The following is a 16345-nucleotide window of genomic DNA, read 5'->3' as shown; positions in this document are numbered from 1 at the left end:
GGGAGCCGCCATCTTAAATGTTTATTCCTACTCTTTGATCTAGTCACTAAAAACGTCCCGAACCCAAAGCTGAGTCCCTGGTTGGTTGAGGTGCTGCATCATGCATGTCACGCTGTGCCCGCCGCTGAAATCACGTTGCGTCGCAGCAGATTGTGTCTTTACATTGACTTAATATTGAAACTTGATGCCTTCGCCGTGCCGGCTGCGTCCGGTGGGAATGCACCTTTAGCCTTGTTGGAAATGGAACGTACCATTGTCGTGTGTGTGGTTAATGTATCGTGAAGTATAATGTAAGGATAGTGTAAGTTACATGCACATATGAATGATGCTGTCGAGGGTGTCCTTACACCACACTCTAGTCATTAGTACGGTGTGAGTACAGGCTCCTTACTGACCACACCCAAATGCCACATGTATGAGCTGTGCCAGTGATACATAAATGTCCACAGGATGTCAACAAAAACTACACTTTGTCTAATTTCCAGTAATCAGGCTGAGGGCAAAAACTTTCCTGCAACTGCAAGGCAGTTATACCTAGAGCGGAAAAATGACATTGTGAGGTCAATAAGCTCTTCAGACACCCCCCCTGTCAAGAATCTGTGTCATTGAGTCTGATCCACAACACTGACAACTCTCAGAAGTGAGTTCCAGAGCCACCACCCTTTCTGTCTGCACCCCCCGGCTCTAAAAACACCAGTTACTGCTCAGCAGCAATAACAACACACGTGAACCACTATTATGATCCACGATTCCAGAGGCAGTCAGTTAGACTACTCAAAAGGTTGCAATGTCATATCTTGGTCCTAAAAAAACATTTGCACCAATGGGTCCATGATTTTCCTGAATGTGTGAATATTTAATATTTTAGTTGTTTTGTCATTAAATTTCAAAGCACTAATGAGGTCTTTGGACTATGATCATAGCAGTTAAACTGACTTTTTACCGGGGTGTCATATTTCACTATCTGCTACATTTTCCCACTGTTTCTCCTGCTTTCTCTATTGTCTTTTGTTTTTTATGCTCTGAAGCTAAACACAGTTATAGCTTTGATAATATTTCTTTATTGTTATAAACTGTTATAAACTGACCAATCAGACGCTTGTGGTGCCCGCTGGCCCCACCCCAAATGTTTGATTGACTGATTCTCCTTTCAGTGTGAGGGGCATGGGTTTCCAACAAGCTCACTCCTGAGTGACAACGGTAGTTGCTATAGAAACGTTGACTCAGACCGTCTTGGACCAATCACTGCCTCCTAACCTCGTCTGGATCCAAATGGCAAAGCTATATAATGGAAAGATGGTGACTGAATTGACTTTATTTGGTTGGAGCTGGATACAAGTCATTTCCAACGGGTGACATCACACTCAGTCAGTCCAGTTCTCATACACAGTCAATGGTTATTTTATTATTATTCTGATTAATCACTTTTTACCTTGTGGTGCTTTAGTTTACAATTACACTTTCACAAAACTACACTTGACTGGTCTCATGTCATGCCGCCACACAGTGATTTATTTTTCTGCTCTGAGTCTCACTCCGAGGTTTTATGATAAGTTGGCAGAGCTACAGCTACAGGATACACCAAGATTTTTATCAGCAGCCTGTAGCTCAGTCACCAGTGATTATAATTGGAGTTAATAGAAGTGGACTGTATCTTTTTCATGTGAGTTCTTTTAATCTATTTTAGGATTTGTTTGTTTGTTTTTTTAATGGCATGAATACAGGAGGCTTGGAGTGCGCATTTGAGGGACTGTCGGCTGGGACAGGCAGCAAAGGGGAGTTGGAATATAAGCACTCCTTGGAAAAATCCTCATTTATTCATCTTGTTTCTATCTTCTTTTACTCATATTCAACTTTTTCTTCAGCCAGCCTCAGATAAAAGCTTTTATTTGCTGCTCTGCCTGAAGGCCAGCATCCTGAAGTCTTCACTGTAGATGTTGACACTGCCGTCTGTGGGCATTACTTCATGAAGGAAGCTGTGAGGCGTCTAGTTCTCAAACTAGAGACTCTAGTGAACTTATCTTCTTGTTCACTAGTGCAGCAGGACCTCCACTTCTTTTTCTACTCTGGTTAGAGCCTGTTAACCTTCTGACACAATGAGAGAACACGTTAGAACTCTGGAGTGATGATTGCTGGAAATGGGTCTCTAGTCTGTGGAAAAAAAAAACGGATATTTGGAGCCAGAATACTACCGTAATTTTTAATAATCTACTACATGAATAATGTATAGTGTATTTCTGATTAGTTTAGTTATTTTGATTGAAAAAAATAGTTCTTCCCTTTCACTTTGCAGTGACTCCAACCTCTGAATGATAGTATTTGTACTCCATCATGAAAAAATGCTACAAGAACTAGCTAAAAAGAGCTGAAACAGTTTTCATTGGATCTTTAAGGTTCTACTGCCATTTGACCATCCTGATGGATGTACGATTAAACCATTGATATATATTACTGGACTGGCCCTTGCCCACTCTCTGCTATAGACAGACGTGCACACACAGGCACCATTGTTAGGCATTGAGTCATGGCAGCAGAACACAGCTGTTTCAATGGAAGACAGGCAGACATCGACCACAAAATCATCCAGTTAGGGATGAATGCTGGAGCAGGCCCCTCTTAAATAGTGGACAAGAGATGAAGTGCTGAGTGCCGAGTCCAATCAGGAGGTGGAACAGGAGTGCAGGGGCACCATGACAAAAAGTTGTGTTTTTACAGTGTTTTAGTGTGTTCAATAAATATTTATTCCCTGTGTAATTGAGTTTGACGCCCCTGATTTAGATGTTTCTGTTATGCTCCCTATATCTTTGAGCTGTGGCTCAAACAAAAGACTTCTCTGGAGCTCACATGGACCTGAAGCTGAGGAATGCTCCAGAAACCAGTGGCTACCATTTGTTGCCTCTGTGGGAACTTTTCTTGTCAAAAACAGGAAGTGATGTTGCACAATGATGCAGCTTGTCTGCCGCCTGCAAGCAGAGAAACATGCAAATAGGAGCTGTTGTAACTTCCACAGCTTCTCCCTTCACTTGATGGGTTAACCCTTTAAAACCCTTTCATTTTTTACTGACCACGATCAATGTAATTCTAGCAGATTCTGCATGCCGCTTTTCTCCTTCAGAATCTGCTAGAATGGTTGAAAAGTTAGTTTGTTAAAGATTTTGTGTTTTAGAATCACCAGTGACCGGGGCAGCCAAGAAACCTGGGCCTGCTCTGCATTCTGCAGAGATGCAGATGCAGCGATGAAGCTTCAGGTCCGAACAGCAAGTTTTCAGCAGCACCTCTGCAGTGTCAGCAGGCACACAGCTGCTTACACTGCAGAGAGTCCACAGCAGCAGTTTTTAAACAGAACAGCTGTGGTGAGCAGACATGTTCAGGTCATGTTTGAGCCTCACAGGAAATGGATAAAAAATGTTTGGAATTTAGAAAATAAAGGTCACCCAAGCTTTTGATCTTCATCTTCAAATGTCTTCCTGGAGCAGCAGTGATGTTCTTCAGCAAAAATACTCCTCTGTGTGATGACTTCAATAAGAAAAAAATACAGGAACGTCAAAAACCAGAGTTTAGAGTTTTTAACAGTACAAGAGCCATTTGGAATCGTTTTCTACTGATCAGAACCTAGAAGATTTACTTTAGTTTTTAAGAAATTTGGATTTGCATTCATGACCTTCTTTTTTAATAATAAATATGAATTACCTCTGAACAGCTAGTAACCAATGTTGTGTAGCAGATCAAACTTTTTACCAAAGTTTTTCTTTCCATATAAAATCTGTTCATTCTGGAGGTAGAGTTGATCAAACAAGACGTCTTCAGGTCAACAGGATGTAAAAACCTACACAGTTTATCATCTATGTGAACCTCAGACATCAATTTATACATTTAACTAATCTAAATTAAATAAATGCTAATTAAGTAATCCTTACTTTAAAAATTGCCATTTTATTTTCCTTTCATTTGTGTATTTTTTGTTCTTTTCTCCTCTTTGTCCTCAGCAGTCTTACTCTGCTGGGTTTTGTTATTTTAGTTTGGATCTTGGTAGTCTTAGTTTACAGGCTTTGTTTATTTGTTTTCTTTAGGTAGTTTTGGTTAGTCAGACATTATCAGGAGCTGCTGACTCTGACGGTCGACATGTCTGGATCAGCAGCCTCCATGACTTACTTAATGTTTGGCCGATGAGCCACCATAGACAGATAAAAGAGACACATGTGGATCTGGAGCCTAAAGTTGCAGACTCCTGGTTTAAAGTCTGATTTATGAAACAGCTCCAACTCCACAGAGAACATTCTGGATCAGATTTATCACCGAGAACTTGTAAAAACACTACCTTGAATAATATCCGTTATCAAGAACTTTGGGTTGTCTGATGAGGTATTCTGCAGCACAGGAGCTCCACAGGGTACAGTCCTTCCCCCTTTCACTTCAGCCTAGGGTCCACTGACAGGAACAGGAAGAGGATTGACAAACTGGTGAGGAGATCCGGCTCCGTTCTGGGATGTCCGCTTGGGTCTGTGACTGTGGCGATTGAGAGGAATGTGTAACAGAACCTGGAATCCTTCTTGGACAATCTTCTTCCTCATTTTCCTCCTCTGGATGAGACCATGAGAGCACTGAGCTGCTCCTTCAGTCTAAACCTAAACCTGCATCACTGCAGGAAGGAGAGCTTCACAGATCTGTCCTCCTGTCAGCTTTTAGACTCCACAACGTCTCCTAGACACTTCACTGGGTTATTTAGTGTTATCATCTGCTGTTTTTATTGAACTTCACTTATGAGATAGTTATATTTCATTCTTAAAAAGGAGAAGAATGTAGTGCTCTTAACAAGTCCAGAAGTCTACTTTTTAGTCATATTTCTGAAAAAAAAAAAAAACACTTGACATAAGACCCAGCTCCTCAACAAATAATATTTCTGTCAAAACCACTGGCTTTGACAAAATGCATCTTAATTAAAGCAAATTTCACTTGTGATGATGTTAAAATAAAAGGTCCAATAAAAAAGAGACGAATGAAATTGCAAACTGAAATGTGTTTAATATGAGACACGTTCTGTCCAAACAAACCGTGTTTCTGGGTTGAATCCTTGAGTCTTATTTCAGGACGTTTCCAGTGTGATCGTAGGTTCTGCTGCTGCTGAGGTGCATGAACCAGACTTCATGTGGAATGGCCTTACAATCATTTATTTCATACTAACACATGTTTCTGAATTCCGCTCCGCCTCCTTTCTGCTCAGGAAAGCATCAGTGAGCATGTGCTGTTAAGTTGTGAGTCCTGCAGAGACTCAGCAGTCTGCGCCTCAAACCTTCTAGTTGTTCTGAAAGTGCAGCGACTCAATTCACAGATGTGCCAACGGGCTCCGTCATGCAGTTCCATTCTGTCACCAGAGGTGCAGTCAGAACATCTGGGAGGATTTTCCACAAACATGATAAAACTCCCTCCACAGCTCAGCTGATCATCCTTGATACACCCCAGCTCTGACAGTCTGAACTTCAGCACGGTACATCAAACATTTCCACATTTTTCACAAAAAGTGTACAAAAGAAGTCCAAAGTCTGATACATTCTGAATTCAATAGTCACAGGGGTTTGATATGTTTCGGCTCTGCAGCAGTAAAGGGCTTCAAGATGCACAAACTGCATCCTCAGTACAATCATCCCGTTAGAAAGACGCAGTTTAGCTTAACTAAAATGGAAGTTAGTGAGCTCAGCTCATGGACTCCAGGCTGTGGAGCTAGACTAAGAATGCTCCACACCATCCACCAAAGACCAGGTTCACATTTGTCTCTGGAATTTTAACGGGTCCAGACCTGTCGAGTCAGCGTCCTGTGGGGGAGAGGGTGGAGCCATCTGTCCCAGAACCTGCAGACGGCGGCGATCCATGTCTCACAGGCATCGCTTTGTGTCTTCAGATTGCAGCTGGATCTGCTGTCTGATGGAGGATCTGTCCTCACAGGAATCTGTCAGCTGAGTCTCCACGCTTTGTGTGGGTCAGCTTTTGTCTGGAGCTTGCTTTGAAGAACGACAAGAGAGCTGGAGGAAGAGTCTGTTGGAGGATGTTTTAGCAGCAGGAAGCAGCAGCAAGAAATCAAATGCAGCTTCTCTTCTTCCAGAAAAAAACTCAACTTGAGATTGGGGGAAAGCAGATTTACTGATGGTCCTCAAAAACAGAATTTTGGGGTCACATTCATCTCTTTGATTTGTTTGCTGAAGCCTGCATCCCCCTCCCCCAGGAAGACCCCGACTCTGCTCCCATCTTCACAGTTTAGTCTCTGAGGGCAGACTTCAGGTGATGGTTGGCTCGCTCTTGGGGCGAGGAGGTCATTTTCTATGTTATAGCAGAACAAATGAACAGATGTGCACCTCCACTAACTCCTGCTCTGACTCTGAAAGCCAGGCAGGTCCAAAGCTGATGAGAGGGAGAGAGGCCAGTTCCTCTCAAGCCGTGTTCACACAGAAGACGATTCGTGGTCAGAGGCGTCCAGTTTCAATGCTAAGACAACACTCAGATTGGTTAAGAGGTCCTGCGGTGCATTTTCAGCGTTTAGCATGGAAGTCTAGCTGCAGCTTGTGTCTCAGGGTTCACTGCTCAAATGTCTGAACTTTGGCACTTTGTTTCAAGACAACCAATCAGGAACGCCGCTTAGACCTGTGACGTGTTAATCAGCAGGAGGAGTCCAAAACAACACAGGAGGAGGTGATTGTTGCCATTTGTTTGCCTCCCCCTTTCTGTATGAAGATAATTTCTAAAAAAAACTTCCTCTAGTTTTATTCTTATTTTTCCCTCCTTGGACTAATGCAGGAGAGCAAGTCTTCAAACTGGGAGACAGAGACGATCCATGTCTGGGTTCATGATCTCATGAACCCAGACATGGAGAAGGGATTACTGGTGCCTTTTTAGAGCTTGTCAACATAAATAAACTGATTACTAAACATCTTCGGTGTTTACTAATGCAGAGATGAGGCTGGAAACATTTGACTGTAGCTCCTCCCACTCACATGAAGAAAGGATGCAAATTTGTTGCACGAATGGTGTTTGTTGTGAACACAGCATCAGAGGCAGACTATGAAAAGGCCGACAAAGACATTTGCGTTCATTCCTGTTGGTGTCAGGAGGAAGCTTCCAGAGCCGGCCTGGTTCCTGCCTGCTTCCAGCTCCATACCATTCGGACACAATCCTGCACCTCTGGAATGACTCACCATTTTTGGAGAAGTGATCACATTCTGTGCAGTTGAGTCGTATCAACAACATTGCCTTCCTAATTATTATTTTTTGATTGCCTTAAACTTTTTGGTTTGTTTTCTACTTCATCTCATGTTGCATTAGGCGAGTCACTCCAAAGAGTTTCCTTCAGAGTTTCCACAGCTGCTGGCAGCATTCACACCTGCAGTAAAATAAGCAATCGAACAGAGATATGGGTTGATTGTGACATCAAAGGATAAAAAAATGTTCCTCTTTAACCAAAACAGTTCTTTAAAATGTCCCTGCTAATTATGATGAAGTTTTATGGTTCATTTACTAGGAGGCCCCGCCCTCCTCATTGATGACTGAGAAGCACAGATGATTACAAGTTTGAGCAGTCAGCCGCACACTCAGTTACACACACTGACATACTGACTAACATCCACACACAGACTGCAGCTTGTCTGTCCTGGCTCAGTGGTTACGGTGGGGGCTCCTGCAGCACCACTGATGACTTCCATCACTTCAAGGCACTGGGAGAAATCAACAGATGGGGAGCCACGCCCATCTCCTCCAACCTGTCTGAGGAGAAAACCCCAGAGGAACCTGCAACTTTCAGGGCTGGGATGATCCAGGGTGAGGCGGGTCCGTTTAAAGGATGTGCAACTCAGGCGTAAAAACAAAGTTTGAATCCCTGAAGAGTGCTTGAATGAGATTTGGCACTCTGGAGTCTACATTGCTGAGGAGAGGAGGTGTCACAGTGGTCTCAGTGTCCGTCTGTCTCCCAGGATTCACATTTTCCTTCGGAGGCTCGTCTCCAGGTCCAGTTGCTGGCCCCACATGACAAACACAACAAAGACAAACAAAATTAGAAGGTGATTCCAGAGAAGTCTGAGCTGTGGCTGCAGCTTCACGGTTTGGACAACTAGACTTCAAAACGAGACTCCTGACATGTTTGGGGCAAAGGTTACCTGTGCAAACAAAGCTTCAGTCTGACGGGTGCTCCGGGCAAGATCTGTTTACCTCAAACCACTCGTCGATGCAGCTGCAGACAGGAGGTCAGAGGCTCTGGGTTATAAGCTTCCTTTTCCAGCTTTTATCCAGGATTTAAGTACATCCTAAATAAAACCGTGTTTGTTTTTAGCAGTTCAACACACAGATAGAGCACATCACCTCCAATTGAGCATCTTTACACTGTCCACCTTAGAACTGATAAGATTTCATTGATTATAAAACGTAAAATAAATCCCCCTCTTTTAGGCTTCCTTGCCTTATCCAAATCCATAACCAACAACACTTTAAGTCTTCCTTGACACCACAACAGAGAGAAGTTTAAAAACTGGGCCCTCAGTTCTTGATTTTGTCCCAAAACATCCTTGCAGCAGCACAGGTGGAGGGCTCGCACTGCATGTTTCAGAGAAGCTCCCACCTCTTGTGGTAAATGCAAAGGCATGGCAGGCGGGCAATAGTGTCTCCCTGCAGAAGCTCCTCCAGGCAGATGGCACACTCTCCTGCATCCTTCGTCAGGACATCTTCTGCAGGGCGGGACAAGTCAAAACCACAGAAGGAAAACAGATGAACACTTTCAGAGTAAAAGCCTCTCACATGTGCTGCTCTCTAGATGTGGAAGAACAAAGAAATGAACGATTCTAGAGTGCAATATGTCAAAATGTGAAGCAGTCACCCGATAACTGTGTGAAGGCTTCAACACAATGGACATATTCACACAATGGACATGGAAGACTGTCTAAATGTTTTCTGCGTGCTTAAACTCCGTCACACCTTCAGCTGTTTTTTGGTTTTAAGGGGCAGCTCGTTCAGGAGAAGAGTGACCAACTTATTTCTGACAATTTGTTCTTTGTTTTTTTTGTAGTTCTTTGGTTAGACCACCCCACCCATACGAAGGAATGGGACAGTGTTCAACTTCTTCAAAATCCTTTTGCACTTTGAAAGCTTTAAAATTCCAATCATATGTACAGATCTATTTTCAAAGCGTTCTCATAGGTCTTTTAATTCTTATGATGCAGTTTTTAGGCAAAAAAACTTGTCGTTTTCCTAGGACAGAGCAGCAGGAGTTCATCAGAAGTTCACCTCTGAGTTGTGGGTGGGACTGTAAGTCTCCGTTGATATCACATCCCCCTTTCCTTACACTCTCTCCCTCTAGCTTACAGCCCTCACTCCCCAATCAGTCTTTGCTCTCTGCTTTTGGCGTCTTCATGCCGTTTATGAATGTTTTATTTTCCATCACAAATGAGTTGTTTCTGATTTCTTGCTGAAAACACCCCAAGACCTGTAACATAAGTCTGAACCAGCTGAGGAGAAGGACTTTTTTGATTACCTTTTTTTTTCTTTCAAGAAAATTAGGCTGCAAAAAAGTGATCCATGAATGGCATGAAGACGTCTTTAATGTTATCTGACTAAATTTAAATTAAAACCTGATGAGAAAACAAGGACAGATTTACTAGAAGCCTTGACTGGAAATGCACCTTTTCTCTATTTTCTGCCTCCAGTTGGTTCATCTTTTATATGAAATCACAACAAAAACAGCCTAAAAACATGAAAATGTTTTGAATTCTTGCCATGATGTCATTGACAGTAAAGATGCAGCGCTTCATTCTATGAATTCCTTTTCTTTTGTATTTATCCGCCACATCTTAAAGTCCAGTCCTGAAGATATTGTCTGACTTGAAACTGGTCTGCGATTACAAATAGTGGTGGTGACACACGGAACAGCTTGTTATCATAGCTTCATAGCATCTGTGTGTAACGACCCCACCGTCTCCAAATCAACCCTTTTATTGAACTTTCTGAGCTGTTTAAAGCCCAGCAGGTTTGTCTGGATCCTGTTGAAAACTGCCGCATGTCGTGCTGCTCCAACACACGAAACTAAACGCTAACGCAGGGGATCAGCAAACGTTAGGTGGGGGGCAGTTCTTGTTTTGTTGTTGGACGAGCTTTTCATTTCCTCTGCATTGCAGAAGAAGCTGCCATTTTCACATCTGTGCTTTGCGAGAGACAGACTGGCTGACCTTCCTCTGAACGACATCTCAAGAAAGCAACGCAATGGGAAAATAAAAAATCTAAAATTTCCTCAAAATAAACTGTGCAAAACAATAATTGTGTCTGCATGAGCGTTAGTTTGGCTTTCTGTGTTCGCATCTCTCTGCATGGATGTCTGCAGCCACACATGCTTGTTCTGGCTTTCCCCTCCGCCACAGCATTACCTACAGCAGCAGAGAGTCACTGGGACGGGGCTTATGTAAGCGGGGATTAACCCGCATCATCCTGCAGAAGCTCCTTCTTATGGGCTGAGCGCAGAGACGGCAGCTGAGCTGAGGGACAAACGTCTATGACGTAGCAGCAGTTCAGTCATTCTGGCTTTATCTCTGAGTATGTTGATTTTAACAGGAACATTTGCCCCCGCCTCCCCCCAGGACACACCCTTATTGTTTCTGCTGATGTGAGCTTTAGTTCATTCATAAGCTGACTCATGTTTCCAACCTTCATAGTATTTCTGATTCATTTTTCTACACCTGCATGATTCTGAAGTAATGGAAGTTAGCAGTCTGTAAATGAAGTGTGCAGACTCTAAACAACATTTTGTCATCATTCTGTGCAGTTCTGATAAAAGCAAGCGATGGCCGGGTGGGGGTGGAAGGGGAAAGCTTCATTTCCCGCCTCCTGGCCCAGATGAACCCTCTTCTTCCTCTTTGTGAAACAGCTTTCCTGTTGATGACACATCCTCCTTGTCTTCCTGTCACTTCACCCCATGACGATGAAGGTTTCTCTGACTGATCATCCAATCACAAATCCTCTAAGGCATTTCTGACTTCATAAGCAGAACACTGGACTTTGACACTTCTGGGACTTCCTTGTAGACAGTGGAACCGGTCTTTCCTTTGACCTTGTGTGACAGCAGATACAAATAACGACAAGCATTCACACTAAAACCTTTGATCCTTGTTTGGGTTTATCAGTTAGGTTTTACTTGGTGTAAAAAACTCATGAAACCCAGGGGTGCTAGTGTGAAAGCACCTTAAGCCACTTGCTTTTGAAAAGTGGCAAAATAAACGTCACAGATGAAGCTGGAGCGTGGCTGTAAAAAGTGTTATCACAGATATTGTGATCATGATAAATGTGCATTGTTTAGTGCAGTGTGTTGGTGCAGCTCTTGTTTCTGTTAATTTGGTCATTTCTTAAACTTTATGATTTAGTCTAGCAGAGCATCTATATTCAGTTTGAGATGTTAGCTTGACTCAACATTGCTGTTCCAATGAAGATACAGATTCAGGATGAAGAATGACATGATTATCTTAAGCTTAATGGTTTTTAAAGGGCAACATTTTTCCAACAACATCTTTTGTGACTGTTTGGTGACTAGCTTTGACTTTTGCCTGGACCATGCTAAAGTCACACAGTTAGTCCAACTTCTCCAGAAAGAAACAGACAATTAGCTATAGCTAAAACCAACTTGGCAAAGTGTCATGAGGAGGAAGGAGAATTCACCAGACCGGACCATCTTCAACCCATCAGTTGGACAGGTTTTTAACAGTTTGGGTAAAGAGCACTGCAAAAGCTCCTCGTAGCATTCCACTAGTGTGAAGGTCACATATTGTTCAGAAACAGACTTTATGAGCGTGGTCTGAAGATCCAAGGTCCTCTAGTGGGTCTACTGGTGTGTGCTGTAGAAGATCAGAACTGATAAGTCAGTAGCACCTTGTGCTTCTTGAGAGAGAAAGCAGGTCCTCCCTGGCTCTTGTGTCAGACAGGAAAGGGTCCAGAGAAGCCAAGAAGATCATCCTTTTTTCATTTAGATTGTTGGCTTGTCATTTATTTCAGTTCTTTGTCCATGGATCATTTTCATCAAATAATGTCATTCCTCACACATTATCCATTTCAGATCAGCATACATATCGTACATGATCTTTTTCAGAGGTCTAAAGTTTTTTGAAAGTGTTTTTTATTTTGTTTTTGAGCAGTGTTTGTGTGAAATCATCAACAGCAGCAGAACACCTACAGAAAACCTACATGACCCAAAAGAACTTCTACAAAATCAACAAGGAGCTCCCCCAAGGACTGCCATGAAGACCATCCAGGGACAGAGGACATAGTCCTTGGAAAGAGGCCAGATGGAATTTGAAGCAGAATGTTTGTTTGTACACACAAGAAGAGATAATAAACATTAAAAAAAATCCTGCTCAACAGAGCAGCAGCATTCAAAGCTTCTGTGCGTGAGATGTTTTTTTCTGGTTTTGTGTATTTGGATGTTGCAGGAAAGAGAAGATGCTGAAGAACAGTTTTCACATGAATCTGCTGAATATACATGGTTCTTGTTGCTTTTGACTACAGTGTCAGGATTCTCATGACTTTTAAAAACTCTCTATTAAGGTTTGCAGACAGACAAGTAGTCATGTGATGGGATTACGATCAAAAGGATCCTGGCATCAGGCTTTGAGCATCAGTCAACAATTATAAGCTATTAAAGAAACGTTACACAGATTGTGAAGGAATAGTTTAGTTACATAACAAGGAGCTGTGAGCGTCTCATCTTGTGAGAAAGTTGGTTATTTTCACACATTGACAGAATAATGATGCTGTTGTTAGGAGAAAGAGTGGTCATCGGTGGATTCATGAAGTAGGCTTTTGGAAGTTGAATGCAAATGTGTAAAAAAATGCAAAACAGTACAGGAAAAACGTAGACATGAAGAGGACAACCAACCATTGTACGTGACTCTGGGTTTGGTCAAACACAGAACCAGGTGGAGCTCCATCTCCTCTGACGACACATGCTTGGAGCACACAGGGCACTTGACCCCTGAATAAATGAAGAAAGAAAAAGACAAATGAAAGATCTGAGGGTAGTGGAGTATGAAGCAAACACACAAACACCAGCCAATAACTAGTTTCTTTGCATCTTCTGCATCACTTAGTTTGGTTTAATATTCAGTAACATGGTATAAAACTGATTTCCTGTTACTCTTTTCACTCTGTTTCTGTAATGGGATCCTAATCTTAAAAGATTTATTTTGATTTGGCCCCTTTAAAACATGACAAGAACATCTGAACCCTCCAGGGCGGCCGTGGTGCAGCGGTAGGGCGGTCATCTCCGGATTGGAAGATTGTGGGATAGATTCCCACCTTGCCCACCCATGTGTCAAAGTGTCCTTGGGCAAGACGCCTAACCCTCTGGTGGAAGGTTGGCACCAGTGTTCAGCAGCGGAGCTACCACCAATGTGTGAATGTGTGAATGAGTCTGTGACTGTAAAGCGCTTTGGGCCTTCGAAGGAGGGTAGGCAGCGCTATACAAGTATACGCCATTTAGAAAACGAAATAATTGAGGGATGACCAAGACTACTTCTACACATATACTTACTTACATGTGTAAGAGTCTTTTCCTTCATCTGATTTGGTCAACTAGGCAAGCTTGAAAAATTGCTGAAATTTAGAATCTCATTTAATCTGGAAAATTCCATTAAGACCTGATTGAATTATAATAGTAATCTAATGAGTGAGCATCAGATTACATGGAAGGGGTTTTTGTGAAATCCCTGATAGATGGAGAAGAGAAGAACTCTCTCTTAATGGAAGATTAAGAAGAAACCTTCAGCAGAACTTAGGGTGTGTGAGTGTGTCTGTGTGTGGGGGGTGGGGTGGAGTAGGCGGGCAGGTTGGGGTCTAAACAGGTGAGGCAGCCAAAATTACTCAACAAGCTCTAAGACACAGTCAATGAGCTGAGAGCAGAACAGCTTTGCCTGGAGACAACCTCCCCATGACTGAACCCACAGAACTCCTTCACACAGTCTCTAAACCATGGGTGGCCAAAGTGTGGCCCGCGGGCCAGATTTGGCCTGCCAAAGGTTATCTTTTGACCTGCTAAGGTGTGGCTGCGATAACCGCGGAGTGTTTAGTGAAAACCCCTTATCCGTTTCTCATGAATTATGGTGTTCCAAAACTCTACAACTGTAATATACTTTCAGCCTCCAGGTGGTGCTGTTAGCGCTTTCTTTGCCTGCGGCTATGGGTAAAACAACCCTCAAGTGAGTCAGCCCTGGGCTTTTTTGGCCCGATCTGAATTCTATGCTTCTCCCTTCCCCTTAGCCCTCCGCCTTCTTTTATCCCTCCCTGCTTGCTCCAAACGGAGGGTGATGAAGAAATGGTGTCTAATATTTCGGATGCGACTTTCGTTCGATGACGTCATCAATTTCACCGGTCTGCTAGCATTAGCGCGGAGCTTCCAGCGCTTGAATACACATCACAACGGTATTTTTATAACTTTAAAAAGATCACACTACAACATAAAGTCATTACTTACATTTAAATGTAAACTTCTGTGGTTCAGAGCGCACCAAAGTGAAGAAAAGAACTTCTTAGCACGATGCGGTTTACTCTCACGATAGTGGACTTTGGACCCCTCTGTTTGGAGTGTGAAACTTACAAAATAATAATTCCGGACACGACTATCACTTCGACTGCCACTTCAAATCGGGGGGGGAGGGGCTAAGGTGAGTATTTGGATCGGGCCTTTGTGTTAGAAATTCCGTGGATCCTTCCCGGTCACTTCCAATGTGTTTACCTGCCTTTTTCAGCTAGCTAAGATAGAGCAACAACAGCGAACAGATAAAGAGCAGCTCCACGTCTCTCATTAGGATCCCAGTTTACTGTTTTCATTGGAAGAAAGTAGGGCTGGACGATATATCGATTTAATCGATTTATTCAAATTTTATGTTTTACACGATTTATTTTTCTGAAAATCAAGATTTTATTTCCCCATACTCTGCTCTCTTGCGCTTCCGTAGTCCGGCGTAAAGTCAGCTCTTGCAGCGCATGAAAGCTGCAGCTAGCAGAGAAGATTCAGTGAGGCAGAAAGAGAGGAAGCTTGTTCAAAATAAAAAAAATCAAAAAAAGAAACGCACGTGAAACACAAGTAGTCCCCACCCCACCCACCACCCTGGTGGGTGGGGTGGGGACTACTAATCGTCTCTGTCTGTGTAGCAGTTAGCTTTGGCTGATGCAGCAGCGGGACATGCAGCCATTTCCACACGGATCCAGAAAGAACTGGAGGATAACACTGCTGGTCTACAGCAGCAACAGAACCTTTAATAAAAGTGTTGATTTGAAGACAGCGCTGTTGTTACACATTGACGCTAGCATGCTACGTTACTAGCCGCTAATGCTAGCGAACTGCCCCATGTGTTGTCTATAAATGTAAACACAGAGGATCGGTTTAAAGTCGGTCATTTTCACAGAGCGGACTTTAAGACGTGGCGGATAAATAAAAGAACATGAATTCATATAAAATTTATAAGAACTGTGTTTTATAAATATAATAACAGACATGAATCCACTTTGTATTAACTGTATTAGTAGTCTCTTTGTAGCATTACAGAGCTGCATCTTTGCTGTCAGTGAGATCATGGGAAATATTCAAAACATTGAAATGTTTTTAAGTTATTTTTTTTTATGGTTAATATAAAAATGAATCCTGTGGAGAAAGAATTAAGAGAAGAGCATTTTCTGTCAATCTGCTCCCGTTTGCTAAATCTGGTCTTGTTTTTTCTGCATGTTTTATGTTTACAGTTAGAAGACAATAAAGACATGTTCATACTGTTTATTAATAGATTTTATGCTATTTTGTTTTATTAAAAAATATAGAAAATACGAAAACCTCATCTGGTTTAGGCAACAGGTGACCGACTGACAGCTCTCCTCTTAGGGTGTAAAGGAGTGTTTTTAGCTGAGCTAAAGAGAAGAAACAACTCAATTGTGATAGAAAATAAAACTCTTCACAGAAGTATTCATGGAAAACCAGAGAGCAAAAACTGATTAGAGATTTAAGGGGTTACTTAGAAAAAAGTGTTTTTTATCTGAGGTTTTTATGTTGTGACCTTCTCTCTGTTTAAATTCAACTTATGTTTTAAATTAACACACATGTAAATGTCTTAGTAAAATAATGTAATAATTTGTCCATTAAAAAATGTGTTAAGAATTTTTATTGAGTCAAAAACTATATTTTGGTCACTGAGGTTGTAACCTCAAACTTGGAGCATGAAACCACAAATAGCAACATCAGTTTGAAGGATGTTGCTACCAAAAGTGTTCTGCCGAATGATTATTGTATTTCTCTTTATAGTAGGGGTGTTGCGGATCACGGATTATCCGTGGTCCGTACGGATCAGAA

General features: G+C 42.3%; 1 protein-coding gene across 3 annotated transcripts in view; it reads right to left on the bottom strand.

Annotated features, from left to right (window-relative positions):
- Positions 1-4997: 4997 nt before the first annotated feature.
- Positions 4998-16345, bottom strand: part of LOC112143547 (E3 ubiquitin-protein ligase znrf2) — a 28956-nt gene continuing 17608 nt past the window's right edge. Inside the window, exons 2-5 of one of the 3 annotated variants that reach the window (XM_024267600.2) lie at positions 12887-12982; positions 8597-8702; positions 8139-8212; positions 4998-7997 (exon numbers count right to left, since the gene is read on the bottom strand). In XM_024267600.2, the coding sequence (XP_024123368.1) occupies positions 8155-8212; positions 8597-8702; positions 12887-12982 (260 nt within the window). In that variant the 3' untranslated portion in view covers positions 4998-7997; positions 8139-8154. The remainder of the gene's footprint in view (positions 7998-8138; positions 8213-8596; positions 8703-12886; positions 12983-16345) is intronic. The other 2 variants (XM_036215859.1, XM_036215858.1) reach the window with 2 other exon arrangements.

The sequence above is a fragment of the Oryzias melastigma genome, linkage group LG16 (assembly GCF_002922805.2).
Source record: "Oryzias melastigma strain HK-1 linkage group LG16, ASM292280v2, whole genome shotgun sequence".
In the NCBI taxonomy this organism is placed as follows: Eukaryota; Metazoa; Chordata; class Actinopteri; order Beloniformes; family Adrianichthyidae; genus Oryzias; species Oryzias melastigma.
Note: the sequence above shows the minus strand (reverse complement) of the source record. Positions and strands in the feature narration are given on the sequence as shown.